The sequence below is a fragment of the Primulina tabacum genome, chromosome 1 (genome assembly GCF_025594145.1).
Source record: "Primulina tabacum isolate GXHZ01 chromosome 1, ASM2559414v2, whole genome shotgun sequence".
Classification (NCBI taxonomy): domain Eukaryota; kingdom Viridiplantae; phylum Streptophyta; class Magnoliopsida; order Lamiales; family Gesneriaceae; genus Primulina; species Primulina tabacum.
In genome coordinates this window covers 944,391-963,709 of record NC_134550.1, presented here as the reverse complement: position 1 = coordinate 963,709, position 19,319 = coordinate 944,391, and the positions used below count along the sequence as shown (strand labels likewise).

The 19,319-nt window shown below is 35.9% G+C and overlaps 3 protein-coding genes across 4 annotated transcripts; 1 reads left to right on the top strand and 2 right to left on the bottom strand.

Annotated features, from left to right (window-relative positions):
• Nucleotides 1–132: 132 nt before the first annotated feature.
• LOC142544264 (uncharacterized) lies at nucleotides 133–1,705 on the bottom strand. 2 transcript variants are annotated; one of them, XM_075651390.1, is made up of 2 exons: nucleotides 1,306–1,705; nucleotides 133–968 (listed from the first exon to the last, which is right to left on the bottom strand). In XM_075651390.1, exon 2 carries the CDS (start codon nucleotides 961–963, stop codon nucleotides 406–408), a length of 558 nt encoding a protein of 185 aa, XP_075507505.1. In that variant the 5' UTR covers nucleotides 964–968; nucleotides 1,306–1,705; the 3' UTR covers nucleotides 133–405. The 2 variants fall into 2 exon arrangements, with proteins under 2 accessions (XP_075507505.1, XP_075507460.1); XM_075651345.1 differs by having other exon boundaries at nucleotides 1,207–1,704.
• A 6,434-nt stretch (nucleotides 1,706–8,139) lies between these two features.
• Nucleotides 8,140–9,834, top strand: LOC142515298 (putative inactive receptor kinase At2g26730). The gene is made up of 2 exons (XM_075619793.1): nucleotides 8,140–9,016; nucleotides 9,148–9,834. Exons 1-2 carry the CDS (start codon nucleotides 8,332–8,334, stop codon nucleotides 9,789–9,791), a joined length of 1,329 nt encoding a protein of 442 aa, XP_075475908.1. The 5' UTR covers nucleotides 8,140–8,331; the 3' UTR covers nucleotides 9,792–9,834.
• A 1,485-nt stretch (nucleotides 9,835–11,319) lies between these two features.
• On the bottom strand, nucleotides 11,320–15,875 carry LOC142544441 (potassium transporter 8-like). Its single transcript, XM_075651511.1, has 8 exons — nucleotides 15,592–15,875; nucleotides 15,016–15,502; nucleotides 14,864–14,917; nucleotides 13,168–13,428; nucleotides 13,016–13,068; nucleotides 12,714–12,837; nucleotides 12,355–12,609; nucleotides 11,320–12,262 (listed from the first exon to the last, which is right to left on the bottom strand). Exons 1-8 carry the CDS (start codon nucleotides 15,649–15,651, stop codon nucleotides 11,508–11,510), a joined length of 2,049 nt encoding a protein of 682 aa, XP_075507626.1. The 5' UTR covers nucleotides 15,652–15,875; the 3' UTR covers nucleotides 11,320–11,507.
• Between the last annotated feature and the right edge of the window lie 3,444 nt (nucleotides 15,876–19,319).

The following is a 19,319-nucleotide window of genomic DNA, read 5'->3' as shown; positions in this document are numbered from 1 at the left end:
GATTCAGATAAATATGATAAATGTTCAACCAGAAACATATTATAAAGAATGCAAGTTTCCTTGCTCCACCTAATAACCTAAAGGGCATAAAATATCTGCTTTCACATAATCCAGCATAATAGGCCATCTGTCTCCAGGATTAAGACAACTTAGAAAGAATGTAGGATATATTTACACATTTCTTTCAAAACACAAACACATATAGAACGAATATAAACAAATGTCGAACCATTTCCCTCATGAACAACTAATTCTTTGCATGAAAAGCCGAAAATCACATAATTAAGGTGCGATGAGTTAATATCATAATCTCCAGCCTTACAATCTAAAAACCAGTTTTTATAAGCATACATATATAATGATCAAAAGAACATGCCCTAGCCCAACATTACCAGAGAGCATTCCTTAGATCTCACTTATCTGATGCATACCCAACGAAAAGGAGAAGAGCTCACGGACGGGTGGGTACTCCACCAACGAAATATCCATCCCGTATCCACTAACTGGCAGTTTCAGCTCACGTAAAACTGTAAACGCCTCAGCGGCACGCGTCTTTGGCACTTCTTCAGCCACCGAGCAGTAAGGAATCCATGTATCCGGACGGTACTCCACCCCAATTTCAATGCCTTCTTTTTTCAGGGCATCACACAGCTGCGAATGAAATTGAAGAAGAGATAAAGTAGGAGTTGGTCCAAGAAACAGGACATTGTTTTCGATTGGGAGGCTTCCAACTGAAGAGAAGGACAGAGACACAGGTTCTTGCTTCAGACAAAAATTTCTGAGCACATTCTCAAGTTTAGCAATGTCAACAAAAGGGCTCGAAAACAAGGTAATGCGAGGCCTTGATTCAATCTCGATCAGATGAGTGCTGATTTGACGTCGAGCCAACACATTCCACGCCTTCAATACCTGATTCTCGAGTGCAGGATCAAAGTATAGCTCAATTGAGTAGCCTTGTGACATTGTCTCTATTTTAGGAATTAAACAGAACCAAGTAAAGAATCAAGAAAATAATGAATCCGAAATCACAATTTCAAGAAACAAATAAGAACATAGTAAACAAAGAATACTGAAAATCCAACCAAAATAAAAACAAATGCTGAACTAAAACGGTGAGAAAAAAGCATAAAATCCACACGTAACAGCAAGAACTGAGATCTAACGATCTAAAGTTCGCAAAACAAAATCCAAAGCAATCCCACAAACCTTCAACCGTTGAACAATACCAAGACAAACCCTGTACTCAAAGTCGAACCAAAACCCCAAAGAAACGAGCTTTCAATAAAAGCAGCTAAATAGCCATACCCAGCTCAAATTGGAGACAAGTGACGAAGGATAGCCGAAAAAGGAACCAATTCGACCAATTCAGAAGCTTCGGGTTGCCAAAAGGGGAATACTAACAAAAACAGACTGGAAACTGTAAGGATATGGAAGAGAAGAGGGCACGTGAAAAAACTCTGGTTAGACGTTAAAGTTTCAATTCCGAAAGGGACGCAAGGAATAAAGAGTTGAAGAAAAAGGTCTTCACAAGGAAAGTGATTTCTTTATTGAATTTCACCGTACACTCAGAAGAAATTCAAGGGTACATCCAATAAGAAATTTTTACAGGCCAATGTCTGAGATTATTAGGTTGAAAAAAAAAATTTCTCTTGAAACTCTGGGCGCCGAAGACTTTGCAGTTGGAGATGAACAACCAGCGACCCATAAATAACCCATCAATCGCTTCGAATGGGATAACACCATTTTCGTCTTTTTCGTTAACCGCTTTTCCCATTTCAGTCTTTCATGATTTTTGACTGCTTAAATAATCCTTCATGTTTTCAAAATATTCCCGAATTGGTCCCTACCGTTATCATGACGTTAAGATTAACGTTGACTCCTTTACCTTTTACTCCCAAACTCTACAAGAACCCTAATCCCCAAATTAGACGTATGAAGGAAAGGGAAAGGCGAACTCGAAGAAAGGGAAGGGCGAACTCGAAGAAACACCACCGATTTCTTTTTTGAAATTACAGTTTGGTATATTTGCTAAAGTGGAAGTCGGAAATGGCTAAAGAAGTATGATGTCTCTTGAATTCACCCCGAATTATGGTAATGTTTCTCTTATTTAATGTGATGAATTTGAGGAAAAATGTTTTGAGATTTATCACATTTACTTATGTTACTCTTATGCATTTTAGGCTGGATGCGAGAACCCACTCTTGTTACAATTAAATTGTACTACAATGGTTCAATGGACAACAATCGCAAGAGGAAAACGTACAAAGGTGGGAGTACTGAATACTTTGATTTTGTGGATATGGATAAGATAGGCTTGATTGAACTCTGGGGTTATGCTGAGCAAGTAGGATGCGTGGAGAAAGATAAGTTCAGATTTTGGCACAAAATCGATAAATCTTTGAGCAATGGTAGATATTTGGAAAGTGATGGTGATGTGGTTCAAATTAGGAACCACGTCCCCAAAACTTTGAAGTGGAAATTTATATTGAACATGATGAATTTGTTTCAATAAATGAGATAGATGCATCTGGTGTTTTAGAGAAACAAAAAGAAGTTGAACCGAAAACAAAGGTTGGAATCACTGATGAAGATGAGGCAGAATTTTATGATAGTGAGTTTGATTTCGATGAAGATGATAATATTAGGGGAGAAGGGGGAAATATAGTCATTGATGGTATGCAATGTGATGAAGGAGATGATGATTGTGCAGAAAGTGATGAGTTAGAGAGTGCATTTGATTCTCAAGAGGAAGATTCACAAAAATTCGAAATGTATGCCTACTCTGAAAATCCTGATTTGAAGCTTGGTATGATATTTAATTCAAAAAAAGAGGCAAAGTTTGCTATAGAAAGTCATTGTATCAGACGAGGGATGGTAGTGAACTTTGTCAAGAATGATAACAGTAGGCTTCGAGGTGTGTGCAAAAATGAAGGATGTGAATGGGTTATTCATGTATCACCAGTGAATAAGGACAGTTGCTGGCAGATAAAGACATTTAAACCTGAGCACAAAAACTGCTATTGGAATGTTAAGAACAAAAACATTGAGTCAAGCTGGTTAGGTGAAACTTTTGTGAGTAAATTGAAATCAAATCCTAAGTTAGGTACCAGAGAGTTCCGAGAAGAGGTTAAATCTACTTTGAATGTATCCCTCACATATAAACAAGCTTATTTGGGTCGGAAAAAAGCATTAAAGCTAGTTGATGGCAGCATAGCGGAACAATTTAGCCAAATAAGAAATTACTGTGCTGAACTAAGAAGGTCCGATGAAGGTGCATCTGTGATTCTGAAACTGACTGATGGAGATGATGCGCCAAGATTTCAGAGGCTGTATGTGTGCTTCTCGGCCTGTAAACAAGGTTTTAAGGAGTCTTGTAGACCTGTGGTTGGAGTGGATGGATGTTTTTTTGCTGTAAACATCATTTAGTTTTGCTGTAAAATTCATGATTTACATCTCATTTTTCGAATTTTAATTTTTAAAATTATACTGTTGTAAATTGAAAACCCCCCTGAAATATATATGAAGTATAATAACTATATATGGTGTATAAATTCCTTGGTCTATTAATTAATGAGGAGAATTTTCAATATTGTATCAGAGTATGTAAATCTAACTACCGTTTAACTGATCGTACTTGAACTTTTGTGAAAAGACTTTAGAATGCATTTGAATCCAAGGATCTGAAATCTATCTTATTCATTTGGCTGAAAACTAAAATCAAGGATTTGAAATCTTTGTGTCGCTCAAGTATATTTTTCTTCAATCTCAAATTCATTCTCCAAGTTTAACATTCATGCATTTTAAACTCTTCGGTTTAAAATCTTCCCATCCAAATACAAACTTAAAATCCCCAAGATATATGAGGATTACATTGTTTTGTTTCTAATCTGCTTTATAAATTCTTTGGTTGATTAACGAAAGCAGTAGATACCCACTTTGAACCACATGTGTGAGTGTTTCAACAGCATGATTTTAGATGCAAGAGAAAAACCAATCATTTCAATGTTCGAAACATTAAGAAATTTGTTAATGGTTAGGTTTCAAACGAACAGAGAAAAGGCCGAGAAATAGGATGGTGTGATGTGTCCAAAAATTAAAGTTGTGTTGGCAAAGAATAGCAAGGAAGCAGCTGTGTTTAGTCCTTTGATGGCTGATGAGACACATTTTCAGATCACAGGATTACACCAGCAGCACTCTGTTGACCTGTGTAGGATGACTTGCAGTTGTAGGAAATGGGATTTGACTGGAATTCCATGTGCACATACTGTTTGTGCTATTTGGTGTAAGCAAGAGAACCCCGAGGCTTATGTACATCATTTTTACAGTGTTTTGAAATACAAGCAGTGTTACTCGCGCTTCATCATGCCCATTAATGGACCAGCCCTGTGGCCTGAATGCCAGTTAACTCCTCCATTACCACCAATCTATAAAGAAAAAGTTGGTAGGCCAGCTAAGTTGAGAAGGCGACAACCTGATGAAGTTCCTGCTTCAAGACAATCAAAGTTGAAAGGTGTGAAACGAAACAACAAGTGTCGGACATGTGGTGGATTTGGACACAATCAAAGGAGTTGCAATATAACTAAAGCAAGTGGTTTAGATAAGCCAACACAAGAAAACAATGAAATGGACAGAGGTCAAATTCAAACACCGCAAAATTACAATGAAGTGGATATAGGTGATGTTCTGGAGTTACTTTTATGATATTGAAGTTTCGTATTTTAATTTTTATCTAAATAATATTGAGCATTTAATAGGTGACATTGAATCTGCACCACAAACATGCAATGAAGCCGAGTTTGTTGCAACTGGACAAGGCAACACAACGTCAGATGAAAGCGAAAGATTCATTTCCAATAAAACTGTTGAACGTGCTGAAGCAGCATTCAAAAAAAGGAAAAAATTACAGGTTATAAACTACTTGTTGTGTATTTATGTTTATTTTAAGTGACAATAATTTATGTAAAAGTTTTTGGATTTAAATGTTTATTTTCAGGTAGTACGACAACGAGCAAGTGGAGTAACAATTACTGGCAGCTCTAACAGGATCTCATCAGTTAATGAGTGCAAATAAACCTTTTACATTTATTTTCGTGAGTTGGATATGTTTGAGTTTATTTATCTTTTTTTCAGGTCGATAAAGTACTCAACAAACAAACACATGTTATTGTGAAAGGCGGAAGGAACTTCGTAACTGTGTCTAGTTTGAGAACTTCATTGGATGATCAAAGGAAAAAAACACCGACAGAATCAAATGGATCTCGTTCAATGAAAGATGCCGCAAAGGAAAAGGGTACCGGATCATCATCAAAATCTTGAAAGCACTGGATCATCATCAAAATCTAGGATGGTTTTGGAACAAGTGATTGATGACATGTTATCTTGTTTTATTGGATTCTACATTTTATGGAAGTAGTGGTTGTGGATATGTTATTTATTTTTTGTTGAATTTTAATGGTTGTGGAAGTAAATGTTGTAGTTTTGAAAATCTCTTCATTTTAATGGTGCTGGTATTTGAATTGGGAAATCTCTTAATGGTGTTGGTTGTGCTGATCCAGCATTTTAATGGTGCTGGTTGTGCTGGCATTTGAATTGACACTGCTATTCGTAATAGTGCTGGTACTCATACATCTAAAATTTGGACACAAATAATTAACAATCACAGTTGCAAACACAAGATGAATATTATACATCTTACTCAAGTCATTGTTGAAGACAGATTGTTGCATTGTTAATTCAAATCCCATAATACATAAAAGAAACTTCAGTGTTTACACAAGAGCAGGATAATCGAAAATGATACAAACACATGCATCACTAGCTGTGCCTCACTAGCTGCGCCACCAACAGAAGCAACAACAACTCTATTTATCTTCACCAAGGTGTAGAGACTGTAGTATTTCTTTGAGCTCTTTAGACAACTCTTCCATTTTCAATGCATTTTTTTCGATTCTCACGTTCTAATTCCATTTGAGCCTCCACTAAGTGGGCTATTCTTTCATACTCTTTCGGTTTTCCGCTCGAACTTGCATCACATGTTGAACTTGAACATTTTGCCTCGTAAGAGTTAAAAGTAGCAGCTCCACCAGATTGTTTTTTCATGTACTCATCAAAAGATTTCAATGCCTCTTCTCTACTCCAATAGGATTTGTGAGAAGCTCCACTGTATTTATTCACTTGAAGTTGAGCCTCCTCCCAATTCTCGTAAACATCGGGTTTTCGTCCAACAAATACAACATATGTTTTCCTCTACATTAAATAAGAAATTTCAAAAGTAAAAAAAAAATTCATAAAGTAAACATGAAAATCACGTAAGCAAATCACAGAGAAAGTTACACAATACAAACTAAATTTGTAATAAAATAATAATGTTACTACTCTGTTCAAAAGTTTTGATAAACTACCTTCGAAATTAGAAAAATATCCTAACAAATATCCTAAAATTTTTGATAAACCACCTTCGAGTTGGTCTCCATCATTATCCTAAAAATTTACCAAAATATTGATAAACCACCTTCGAAATTTAAATTCGAAAACGTTGAGATACAGTATATACATACATATTCCATTTCAAAATTACATAAAAGTTCACAAAATACGAATGCTACGAACATAATAATCGAGAAGCTACAACAAAATCATGGAAAATAATTAAAAGCCTTTACCATGGCAGATGTTGTAATGGAATCAATGAATCTGGAATTGCTACATTTTCTTCGAGTTCGACATTCCCTTTCCTTCCATCGTTTGATTTGGGGATTAGGGTTCTTGTACAGGTGGGGGAGTAATTTTGAAAAGAAATACTCGACTGACTGTCTTCATAAACAAATGATCATGTGAGTGGCACGTGATATGAGTCAACGTTAATCTTAACGTCAGGATAACGGTAGGGACCAATTCGGGAATATTTTGAAAACACTGAAGGATTATTTAAGCAGTCAAAAATCATGAGGGACTGAAATGGGAAAAGCGGTTAACGAAAAGGACGAAAATGGGTATTAACCCCGCTTCGAATGAATATAATATTATATATTTATGTTTTAAAATTTTCTAGTCAAAATTTAGGCTTCCCATTTGAATATGAAAGATAATTTAATATCAGAATATCTAAAACTAATTATTTATTTATCTTTGAATCAATATAACTAATGAATTCAAATGATATATAAATTGATGGTGATTTTAATTGCTTTTAAAGAAAATATATCTCTATACTATATTAAAAGGGAGGAGTAGACCGATCAAATTGGTCGAATGGTATGACCTGTGTATTTTTTTTCATTTTACTATTTGTTTTTTATGATGATCGATTTTTATAATTTATACTAAAATAAACTTTTAAAAAAATCTAATAAAGTAAAAGCATGCAACGAATGCTTCAGGGCACTAGTAAATATAATTGATGAACTATTACGAGAGAGGTAATTGAATACTTTTTAAACTAAAAATAGAGAAATATAATTTTTTTATAATGTCCAAGAGTGGTATACAGAAATTTAACTTGATAATTTTTGAATTTTTTTGGAAGTTGGGGTAACTATTTTAATTGAAGGTACTAAGCAGCTCAGAATTGTTGTTCGATCCGTTTTGAAATATAAAACCAACTTGATGACCTTATTGATAAGAAATTGTTCGACTTGAGAAATCAATATTTCTGAGATTTTGTTAACTACTTTTCCAAACATGCTGAGTTGTTAAATGTGAGTAATTGACTAAGATTGAAGTTAGCTAGTTTGGATGTTGAGTGCAACGACGATGGTCGTGACTCACTTTAGCCTATGCCCATCCTTGGTTAAACATGGGGCGTTGGATATGCACTGTAATTAATACTGATGCAGCATCTGATCCGATGGGGAAAGATAATGTGTGAATTTCCCTGCTAGGGAGCATCTCTAACATGTATACAAAACTGGAGGGGGTCAATTTCAGGTTCCTGTCATGAATTTGTCTCACTCGCATGTTTTCATTCTTGGCAGGTGTTTTTTATTCTGCATACATGCATCCCTATACATTCTCCAGTAATGGGGCAGAAACAAGAAAGGCTGTCACTTTCAAATTTCAGTTGAGAATTGAAGAATTCTTTGGGTTAAATTTATTATCGTAAATTGAATCCAGGGGCCGGCAGGCACACGGATGGTTGATCCTAAATAAATCTAAGTGGCTCACTACTGGACTTTATCAATGTTTCCACAAGGATATCTCCGCCGGTAGGCGTTATAAAAAGGGCGGTGATTGTTTCAACTTGGGAGTTTTCTCCCTGTGCAAGAACACTTTCATTTTGTGTTTTTTTTTTGTTAATGTTCGAGATCCGATTCTATATTTGCAACATCTAGTATGAAGCAATTAATCTTGATCTGGGCTTCCGTTATTCCACTGTTTCTCTCGAAATCGGCGAAATCCGATGATCATGAGCAGGCTAATCAGCAAATATCTGATTCAGATGGTGTTTCTACTAATCAGGTTCTCATGTTCGCAGGCTATTTTCTCATAGGTCTAGCCGTCTTGTTCATCGTGCTTCTTTGGCTATACAAAAGATTCAAGACAAAAGAAGAGAAAGTCGACGCAGATAACAAGGTTGTAGCCATTGATGAAAGCGTCATCAAGCCCAGTTTCTCCACTGTAGAGTTGAAGGCAGGAGGGGTCAGCAAAACTGATATCTCCCACGCTTCGACCGAAACTGCCATGGTTTCTTCATCCTCGATAGTTCTCACGAACCCGGAGGTTAACAGGCCGGAATTGGAAGACCTACTCAAGGCCCCAGCTGAGCTGCTCGGGAGAGGAAGCCACGGTAGTGTCTACAAGGTCGCGTGTGGGCCACAGGGGAAGAGCCTAGCTGTGAAGAGGATCAAGGATTGGGCCATATCTAGCGTTGAATTCAAGCAGAGAATGAACAGGCTGAATCAAGTGAAACATCCTCATATTTTGCCTGCCATTGCATTCTACAGCTCCAGACAGGAGAAGCTTCTGGTTTACGAGTATCAACAGAATGGGAGCCTTTTCAGGCTAATCCATGACGATGGTAATTATTTCTGCTAAAATTTCGAAGTGCTAAACATGAATCAGACAAATCTTCCCTCCTTAGACAACTTTTCTGGCTCCGTCCCTGAATTGTGAACAATAATTTTTTTTCCTTTTCTTTGATTTGAACAGAAAATCACAGAAGGCAACAATTTGATTGGAGCAGCAGGCTTACCGCTGCTGCTGCGATAGCTGATGCATTAGCCTTCATGCATGAAGAACTGAAGAATGAGAAAATCCCACATGGGAATTTGAAATCATCAAACATTTTGCTGACCAACAACATGGAGCCATGCATCAGCGAGTATGGCCTAATGCTTGTAAACCAGGAGGCCAGTGATACCCTTCAAGGCCACGAAGAAGGCGGCTCCATGATCTTCAAGGCAGACACATATGCTTTCGGGGTGATTCTTTTGGAATTGCTAACAGGACGACAGGTTCTGAACAATGGAATGGACCTCGCGAGTTGGGTTCTCGCAGTCGTCAGGGAGGAATGGACGGTGGAGGTGTTCGACAAGAACTTGGTACGCGAGGGGGCTAGTGAGGAAAGGATGGTTAACATGCTGCAGGTAGCGATTAAATGTGTTAACAAGTCCGCGGAGGCGAGGCCTAGCATGAACCAAGCGGCGCTAATGATTAGTATGATTAGGGACGACGAGGATAAATCAATGGACGTTTCTGAGTTATCCATTACAAGGTCGTTCATTGATGATTACATCTTCTCAGAACAAAGTGAAAATATAATGAAATTTAAGAGTCATATTTATGAACTGTAAATTTTATGTTTAAAGTAATTACTTTTTCAATGCAACGACCGCATTTACTTTCTTTAAACACATCCTGCAAGAACTATAGTTCTTTTTTAAGATTTGATTGATACCATGTTATTACATTTGGAATATAGGTCTTCGTGATTTTTACTTTCTGATATTTGTCTGCTCTCTTTGGTGTATCTTAATTTTAGGAAATGAAAATGCCCTTGTAGCTAATAGTATATGAGATTCATTAAAAAATGCTACATACTTCTTAATTCTCATCTCTTGTCCTTATATTTAATATAATTTATGTTTGCTGCAATTAAAGTTAGTATTTATTTTGTTTAGGTACTAAGAATATAGATCAGATGAATGTTTGACTATTACTCAGAAATTTGATTCTTCTTGCAAACATTTTCTGCGAGTTTCATCGTCATAAAAAAATTTAGTTGAATTTTTAATGGCTTATAACGATTTTAATAACAATTTAGAAAATGAGATTAAAGTATCTAAATTAATTTGTTTATCAATATATACATCATTAAATTCTTACTTAAAAAATACAAAAAACAATTATAATTTTTTTTAACTGTGTAAGCATGTATTATTGAGGACATTAGTTATTATAATATCATAATAAGAGAGAACTAGTAAAAGAAACCTCTAATTTCATCACCAGTTTTTGATATTATTTAGCTACTAGTTTATCTATTATTATAACCCTGGTTGGTACAAACCCATATCAGTAGTACATGGTGAATTGCGACGATCCGGGAAGGATTTTTCTTCTCTACGATAAAGGTTTTACTGATGGACAAGTAGCATCTGATTCTCTGTTGACAGTGCAAGCAGTCACTACCTAACGAGATGATCTTGGTTATACTGGACTTTGTGCAACGTACATTAGGGAGCGCTTGAAGAGACCTGTGATATCTGAATGCATTCATGTCTGTCGATCGTCGAATAATGTTGCTCATAATATTGCTCGTTTTGCTTGTTCTTCGTCTTCACCTTTTGTTTGATTGAATGATGAATTTTCTTTTTGGTTGGTTAATCTCGTAATTGATGATTTTAATCAATAAAGTTACGAGTTTACCTTGAAAAAAAAACCTTGGTTGGTACAGGAAAAAAAATACTAGTAACCGATCCCATAAATCTGTTGAATTGTTTAACTGATCGACCTGATCGAGAAAATTAAGTTAGAAGCATATTACTACTCGCTAAAATATCCATTAGTCATGGGACCAATTAAGGATGTTATTATTGGATATTAATTTATGAAAATCTATTACGTTGTAGGTTACAAATTTATAGCGTATTAATTTATGAAAATTATTTTATAAGAAAGTTGTAATTTGTTGTAACATTACAATAATAATTTATGAAAAATTATATTATAAGAAAATAGCATAGTTGTATTGTGAGAGTAGCATAAATTATTGAGCACTAAGCTAAGATTGTATAATATTTAAATAGTAAGTCTGTGAGATGATTTATAACAACAACGATACGAGTTAACTCGATTCATAACTATCATGAACAGTGATACTTTAGTCGTAAAAAGTCATATTTTTCATAAGTTGAATCGAGTCGAAAATTCATTTCACAAAATTGACATGTGAGACTCTACGACAAGCCCACATGGATTTCTGTGTAAAGTAAAAACATACCGGCCCAAGTCCAGTCCCCATTTACTTTACAATATTCATTTACAAGAACCTTTTTTCTTCGTCAAAACTAAACAAGGTAAATCATCCCCACCTCTAAAGTTGATGCACGAGGCAAATTCAGTGCATATGTTGGTGATGTACAGTTCCTTCTCAAGAAATCATACCCCAGATTAATCACCACCCTCTTCATCAGACTCGAACCGGACTTCGCCTTCACGTAACAATGGCCTAATATAAATGCCATCCCCAGATCCCTTTCAAACTCCACATCATCCGTGAGCGAATCACGGTATCCATATCGGGCTATGCATCGATAAACTCTGTACCCTTTGGGCCCGATTCTTCCAACAAGAAATCTCTCATCGGGTCTCACATGAGGAACTGGGACATATTTTACACAGAATAGGACTAGAACCTGGTGAAAAGCTGGGAGATTAGTCACGAAATGGGAGAAGATAGCTGGAATTCCAGAAACAAGTTCTGTATGTATGAGGCCAATGCCTCGGACCCGTACAATACCAAGATTGGGACTCAAACCGAGGAGCCAGTCGATGGAAACTTTGTTGTGAAGGTCAAACTCATACTTTTTAAATGTCCCGTAATGCCAAATGTACATTATTGCTAGAAAGATAAAGGAGAGTGCAACCGGGACCCAAGCTCCTTCAAGAAACTTGATTAGAGAAGCAGAGAAGTAGAGGGCTTCGATGGAACCAAAGAAGAATATGAAACAAATGGCAAAAACAACACCTCTATTCCAGCACAAGACGATGACAAGAGACATAAGACATGTGGTCACCAACATAACAGTTATAACAGCCAAACCTGGTGAAACCAACAGGGAACAGTAAGAAATTTATTCTTGATTAAGTAAGGTAAAATTATAAGCAAAGATGTCATTTTAGTGTAGATATTACCAGATGCGTTGCTAATGCGTTTTGTGTCTCTGAAGCCAATGGTGACGGCCAATCCGAGAAGCATTAAAGTCCAGTTGATAGCAGGAATATAAATCTGCCCACATATTTTAGACGAAGTGTGTATTATTCGGACCCTTGGAAAGCAACCCAAAGCAGAGCATTGCTTAATGATGGAAAACGTCCCAGTGATGATGGCTTGGCTTCCCACGACAGCAGCAAGTATCGCAATTGCGAGGACAGGCCATCGAATTTTTTCTGCATGACGAGAGGAGGATTTGGTTTATTTGCAAAATTCAAAAAAAAATTACTTATCTTGGATACTACTTATAAAGATTAAATGACAGAGAAACTTTACATACCAGGTACAGATTCATAGAATCCAATTCGGTAGTAACTCTCGATTACATGATGTTTGGATAAATATGCCGCTTGTCCCATATAAGCAAGGATTAAGGATGGATAAACCACACAGCTAAAAGCTATCTGCAGTAAGGCAGCTGTTTAGTCAAAGTTAAACCAGTAAAGATTTTGCATCAAACGTGTAGAACTTATCATACTCAATGATATACTACATGAAGGGGTCGTATCTCTTCTATGGTCTATAATCTGATAGAGAATTGGAAACTCAAATAATAAAAAGGAAAGTAACAAATTCATTCACCTTGATGGACAACTGCGAAAAATGTCCAAGATCAGCAAACATGGCCTCTGAACCTGAAAACATAAATCACACCTAAATGAAACTTAAATGAGAAGGAAGAAACTATTAGATACTTTTAAGCAGAAATAAATAGCATTTTATGTTCTAATAACCTGTTATGCACAACAATATCCCACCCAAGGACATCCAGCCTCCTTTTCGAGTCTTCTTCAAGAATTTATACATGTAGTAAGGAGAGAGTGCCTGGTAAACATTCAGATTCCACTGGAATATATTATACACTCCGATGGCACTGATGCAGAATAGCCAAGTTATCACGATTGGGGCAAACAGAAATCCTATTCGGTGGGTTCCATAGTGTTGCAGATAAAATAAGAAAACCAGTATTATACAAGCAACAGGGACTTCGATATCTGTGAAACATGAAAAATTTAAGGGAAAAAAATCATTAGCTGTTTCTTAAGACTTTACAGACGGAAAAATCAAGACATGCATAGAGAGCATGGCCCATGTCTAAATTAACGACTACTAATAATATACTGAGGAACCTAATAATGGTTCTTCAAAAAATGGTAAATCTAAATGCCAAGGCTGTAAATGACGGGAGGCGGTGGCGGGGCGGTCGGTGACCGCCTACCGCCTTGGCCGCCTAGGTTGTGTCCAAGCAATTGATTTTTTTTAAGTAATTTTTATAGATAATCATGAAATATAATCACAAATAATCATCATTTTTTATGTAAAAAGTGCGATTAAATAATGTTTAAGCACAAAGAAGCTTCATACAATATAATATAATCTAGATAATATGCAATTAATAAAACAATGATAGAATGCTCCAAGTTCATATTTTTTTCCTCACAAGAAAAACAAATAGTTAAAACTCCAATTTTCATTCCCTTCCTTAAAGAAGCAGCAGTATTACATTTTGAGTTGGTGTTAAAATCTACGAAGCATTAAGCCGGGACAAATCCAAATTGAGTAGAGACGTAATTCAGCCTGAGTAGATAATACTTTGGTAGCAGGTCATATATCCAACTGTAGATAAGCCCAAGTCCAGCGTGAATATCATCAGTCATTGCTGATGGAGATGTCGAGAGAACAGAAGATCATATAACCACAAAAATATTGCTTCTTTACACATCACACATAAATTTTCACCTGAATTTCTAAAATTCAACCTCTGTATGTTCTCATCTCCCTATAACATCACATTTTCATCAGAAAATCATTGAATTCTAATGTCTTTTATTGTTCATAAATGATTACTTTACCATAAGTACAACTTATTTTACTTTAAGTTGCATCTCCTCGTCAGAATACAGCGATGTGGTCATCCACAATCAAGAAGATGGTGGCCTAACTTTACTTTTATGTAAATCGTATCAATCTTTACTTTGATTAAAGCGAAAAGTTTGTCCTGATACAGGAAAGGCCCCACAATAATGACTTTTCAGCACAATATGGTGGAATCTCTGTCCACAAAATACACAACGCTGTAAGAACAAATTTTTTTAAAGACTAAATTGAAGGTTGGAACATCTCGAGCCTTCAAAGGTCGATGTCTTCGAGACCTAGAATTTATATCCAATCAATATTTCAACGCCAATCATATTTTTCCCTTGGTTTAAAAGGTTTCTACTTTGCCAATCTAAAGAGATAAAGACAAGCCACTTCGACAAATTCAAGGTTGGCGTTGAAATGAGTTTTCATAAGTTAATGAATCGATCATTACCAAAAATGATGAAACACCGGATTACACAGAGATAAGAATACCCCATGTTCTTCCAAACCAAGCAAACAAATTATAACACGTAGAAATGACACATCAAACATTCATAGGAGACTTACATTGGTGATGATGCTTTGACACAACAAGTTCTAATCCGGACACAGCAGAAAATACTGAGCATAAACAACAGAACATGAATTAATTCTGAGTTCCAACATTTCAATTTCTCCAAATTAACAGTGAACACAACTTAAAAGAAGCCATTTCATACCCGAAATTGCTGGTGTAAGAACTCCATCCCCAATCACCATACAAGTCCCAATCAAAGCCAGAGCGAGCAATATCTTCTGCAGCAATTTATGCTTTTCCAAAATTGATTTCAAGCTTAAGCCAAGACCTTTATTACCTGATGCACTTCCATCTTTTCTGTACTCATATAATTCCTCATCAGCAAGCTGCCCATTTGGCAAAGTACTCACCCGGGCATGGCGGCACAGCAATGAATACAAAGCAAAAGTCCCACCTTCACCATTATCATCAGCTCTGAGTACTATGAACACATATTTAAGAAGAGGAATCAGAGTCAATGTCCAGAACACGAAAGACAAAACCCCATATATTTCCTCATTAGATTCTGAATGTTTGATGTCCTCCGCAAAAGTACTTTTGTATACATACAAAGGTGAAGTGCTTAAATCCCCATAAACAACACCCAAACTCTGATAAGCTAATGTTAGCACAGCCCTCCAAGATTCTTTCTGTAACAGAAATAAAAAGTAGAAAACAAATCACCGACTATCAAATACTAGTAAAAAAAATTGATATTTCTCTGGCACAAAACTCTCACCTTTTTAGCATTGTTAGGGTTCCAGCCTTGTATATCCATCACAGGCCGTCTAAGAATCATGGGAAATCATTTTTGGCTGGTGTCTTAAAGCAAGTATAGGTTACCCATTTGAGCAAGCACTATAAGCCAGCCTTTTTACCACTGAATGCTCCATTAAAAAAGTGAAGGACCCTTTCTTATCATGGGGACAAAAACGAAAATCTACAAGATAACACCAAATTAAAGACTGATAGGAACTTGTGATCAACATTAGCGCCTAATACGACGTCTTTTGTTAAAACACAAGTAAGAAAGAAAGAAACTAATTAGTGACATGTGTCGTTTGAATTGCCAACTCCGCGGTCCCTGTAAATTTTTACCAAAAAAATCTGTTCTTGCCTCACATTATCACATATTCGGCCTACCCATAAAAAAAATATATCATTTACCCCAGATCAAGAAACCCAACTCCATTGGATTGGATCAATTAAACAAATGTACGTAATTTTTATTTTTATTTTGTAAAAAGTGCCAGGTTGTTTTCTTGAATTACACCCATTATTAACAAAAATACTGAGCTGCTGATGAACTCACAGTGTTAAGAGTGTTCGTGCTTTATCGCCAGGTCCTTATCAGTCGGTAAATTACGTGTTTTCTTCCAAGATTAGATACTCACCACTCCCAGCCTGCTAAAATCTCACTCTCGAAATGCAAAGTATTTATGGAAGATTAAGATTAATATTGGTGACACAAAAATCAAAATAAAAAAGATGAACCATCCAATATCATTCCCCTGCACCGGCCAATTTAAAAATAATTAAAAAATTAAACCAAGTGTGGCCACGTTTTATGTGTAGATATTTTTTTGTTATAATCACTTAAATATTATAATTAATATACATAGATATATATAGAGGGAGAGCTGACACATACTCCAGTATATCATATATTTCGGCTATCTATCACTCAATAATTAACATAGCACAGTTGGCACAAAACTCTCCGGCTATATTAATATTTAATCAATTTTATAGGTATTTTATCATACAGTCTTATAATTTCTAATTTGTTAATTTTCGATTCATATCTATAATAAAAAATGATTTTTATTTTTTTACATAAAACGTAATATTTTTTTTTAATTTGTTGAATCTGGTTTGAAATTTGTCTCACAAAATTGACATTATATCATTGAATTTTGTGTGCTTGTATATTATTATATACGTATATGTACAATTATTCTTAGATCCATACAAAAATCATAAATTGGAGTAATTCATCTTATGTGATAATATTGAGATAAAGACATAAATAATTTTAAATCCTTGAAATTTGCAGGCGTATATGAAAATGAATCTCCAGCAGATTGCATGGATCTCCAAAGAATCCGGTTTACACTATTTTCAACAGCTTATGCAAACAATCGGTCTTTTAAATTTTAAATTAATGTTCAATTAAGCTTATTTAATTATATAATTTAATAAAGGAAATCAATCTTGACTTTGGGGTGGGACGATTGATGTATTTTGGGCAAAACTCATGTGAGACGGTTCATGGATCGTATTTTGTGAGACAGATATTTTATTTGGGTCATCCATGAAAAATATTATTTTTTATGCTAAGAGTATTAATTTTTATTGTGAATATCGGTAGGGTTGACCCGTCTCATAGCTAAAGATTCATGAGATTTCACAAAAGACCTATATTCACAATTCAGCCCTATCACAGCTAAAGATTCATGAGATCTCACAAAAGACCTATATTCACAATAAACTTGTGAGAGACGGGTCAATCCTACCGATATTCACAATAAAAAGTAATATTCTTAGCATAAAAAATAATACTTTTTCATGGATGACCCAAATAAGAGATCTGTATCACAAAATATTACTTGTGAGACACCGTCTCACACAAATTTTTGCCTATTCACAAACATTTATTTTTTGTAAAAAAAATGGTTCTTTGTGCATTTATACAAATTTTTTCATTTGTTTTTAAATTTTTTATTAATCTTATAGAAATTTAAAGCAATCATACTATATTAAGATAAATTAATTTTGATACAAAATATAATAATATAAATACAATGCTGATGAAGTTTTGGATGGCGTTTGTGGTTCCAAGTTCTCGGGTTTTCGGGTGTGGGGAGCTTGTTATGGATCCCCACGAGATTGACGAAGTATCTTAAATCTGATTTCATAATTGATCTCACCGCCACGCTGCGGTTGCCTCAGATATAGTAGACTTACTTGTAAAGCTAATTAAGCAAAATGTATTCTTTATCAGTGACATGAACTTAAAAGACTTGGTTGTTGCAGATTGTGATCTGGTATGTGATTCCAGCTACAAAGCCCAACGGAACCGGTCATGTTTACGACACTCTTGCTCTTATTGTCCTAATCCAATATGTTCCACGGCTAGCTGTTTGTCATTTTCCCCCTGAATCGGAGGATAACTAAAACCACGTACGGGTTTTATCGCCAAGACTGCTTGGGCTGGAGCTGCATATAATTTGCTTCTATACATTCTAGCAAGCCATGTGAGTGCGTTTTTGTGTGTGTGTGTCCATGCATTGCCTTCCACTTTTTGTGTGTGTGTGTGTGTGTGTGTGTGTGTCCATGCATTGCCTTCCACTTGATCAAGTGATCCTTTTTAATTGTTATTGGTTCCAGGTATTAGGATCTTCATGGTATCTTGCATCGATAGGGCGGCAACAATAGCAATGACGATTCTGATTTCATGTTTGCCGATGCTTTTACTAGCGAAGTTGCTTCCTCAATTTTCATTGAGTAATACATTTAATGCCCTAAACCCTTAAAACCTCTAAAGTTAAGTATGCTTGACTTAAGACAATTCTAGGATGGATGACCCCTAGAAGCTTCTTAGAGTGCGTGTGACTGAAGACATAAGCACGCTAGAAAGACTCGTCTCAATACAGTGAAGACAGTCGTCAAATTTGAGATATTACAATCTGGACTTTGTTTCTTAACTGATGTGCTGGACAAAGCTAACTAGCTAGCTCAAATGCCATCTTAAAAGCTTCCATTTCACTTTCTCATCCATTAAGGTTAGCTGAACGGCCGCGGATCAGCCAAAACGGCCTTCACTACGTCAAAGTTCCAGGCTTTACACGCCGATTTCTCTGGGTCGTGCCTGGAACGGAATTGGTTATCGGCTTATCGCGAAACACTTTTCGTTACTTTTTTTCATGTCATGTGTAACTGTGTTGTTGAGTCGATATCATCACCCTGCTTCCATAAAAATCATGCTAAATTTTATTGTTTTACATTGACTTGGGCCGTATATAACTTCCTAAAAATATATATAAAACCTATCAGAGTTAGTTAGAAGAATTGGTTAGTAGTTACAGTTAGCACATGCATGTAAACATAAAACAGAAGAAGTGCTTGATCACTTTACTTTTCTGAAGAAAACTTTTCTCAATGAAAAAACTCACTTCGTTCATCATTCGTAATATGGTATCAGAGCCAGGTTTTACTTCTTGATCCTCTGCCATCAATTAGCCGAGTGTTTGCACTTGTGGTCCAAGAAGAAAGACAGAGAGCCATTGGTACTCATAACTCCATGAATGCATCAAGCCGAAACATGGCATTTGCGATCAAGAATGATCAAACTCAGTCACATTTCAACAGTCGCCCGCCATCAAGGTTCACAAAAGGAAGACCATTCTGCACTCATTGCAATGTTCATGGTCATACGGTTGAGACGTGTTATAAAATACATGGATA

Excerpts from the sequence above, each read along its gene's own strand:
- LOC142515298 (XM_075619793.1), top strand. The coding sequence starts at position 8,332 with ATGAAGCAATTAATCTTGATCTGGGCTTCCGTTATTCCACTGTTTCTC. Across the intron at positions 9,017-9,147 it reads CAGGCTAATCCATGACGATG|AAAATCACAGAAGGCAACAA; the intron begins GTAATTATTTCT and ends TGATTTGAACAG.
- LOC142544441 (XM_075651511.1), bottom strand. The coding sequence starts at position 15,651 with ATGATTCTTAGACGGCCTGTGATGGATATACAAGGCTGGAACCCTAAC. Across the intron at positions 15,503-15,591 it reads ACCCTAACAATGCTAAAAAG|AAAGAATCTTGGAGGGCTGT; the intron begins GTGAGAGTTTTG and ends TTTCTGTTACAG. Across the intron at positions 12,610-12,713 it reads ATTCTATGAATCTGTACCTG|AAAAAATTCGATGGCCTGTC; the intron begins GTATGTAAAGTT and ends CTCGTCATGCAG.
- LOC142544264 (XM_075651390.1), bottom strand. The coding sequence starts at position 963 with ATGTCACAAGGCTACTCAATTGAGCTATACTTTGATCCTGCACTCGAG.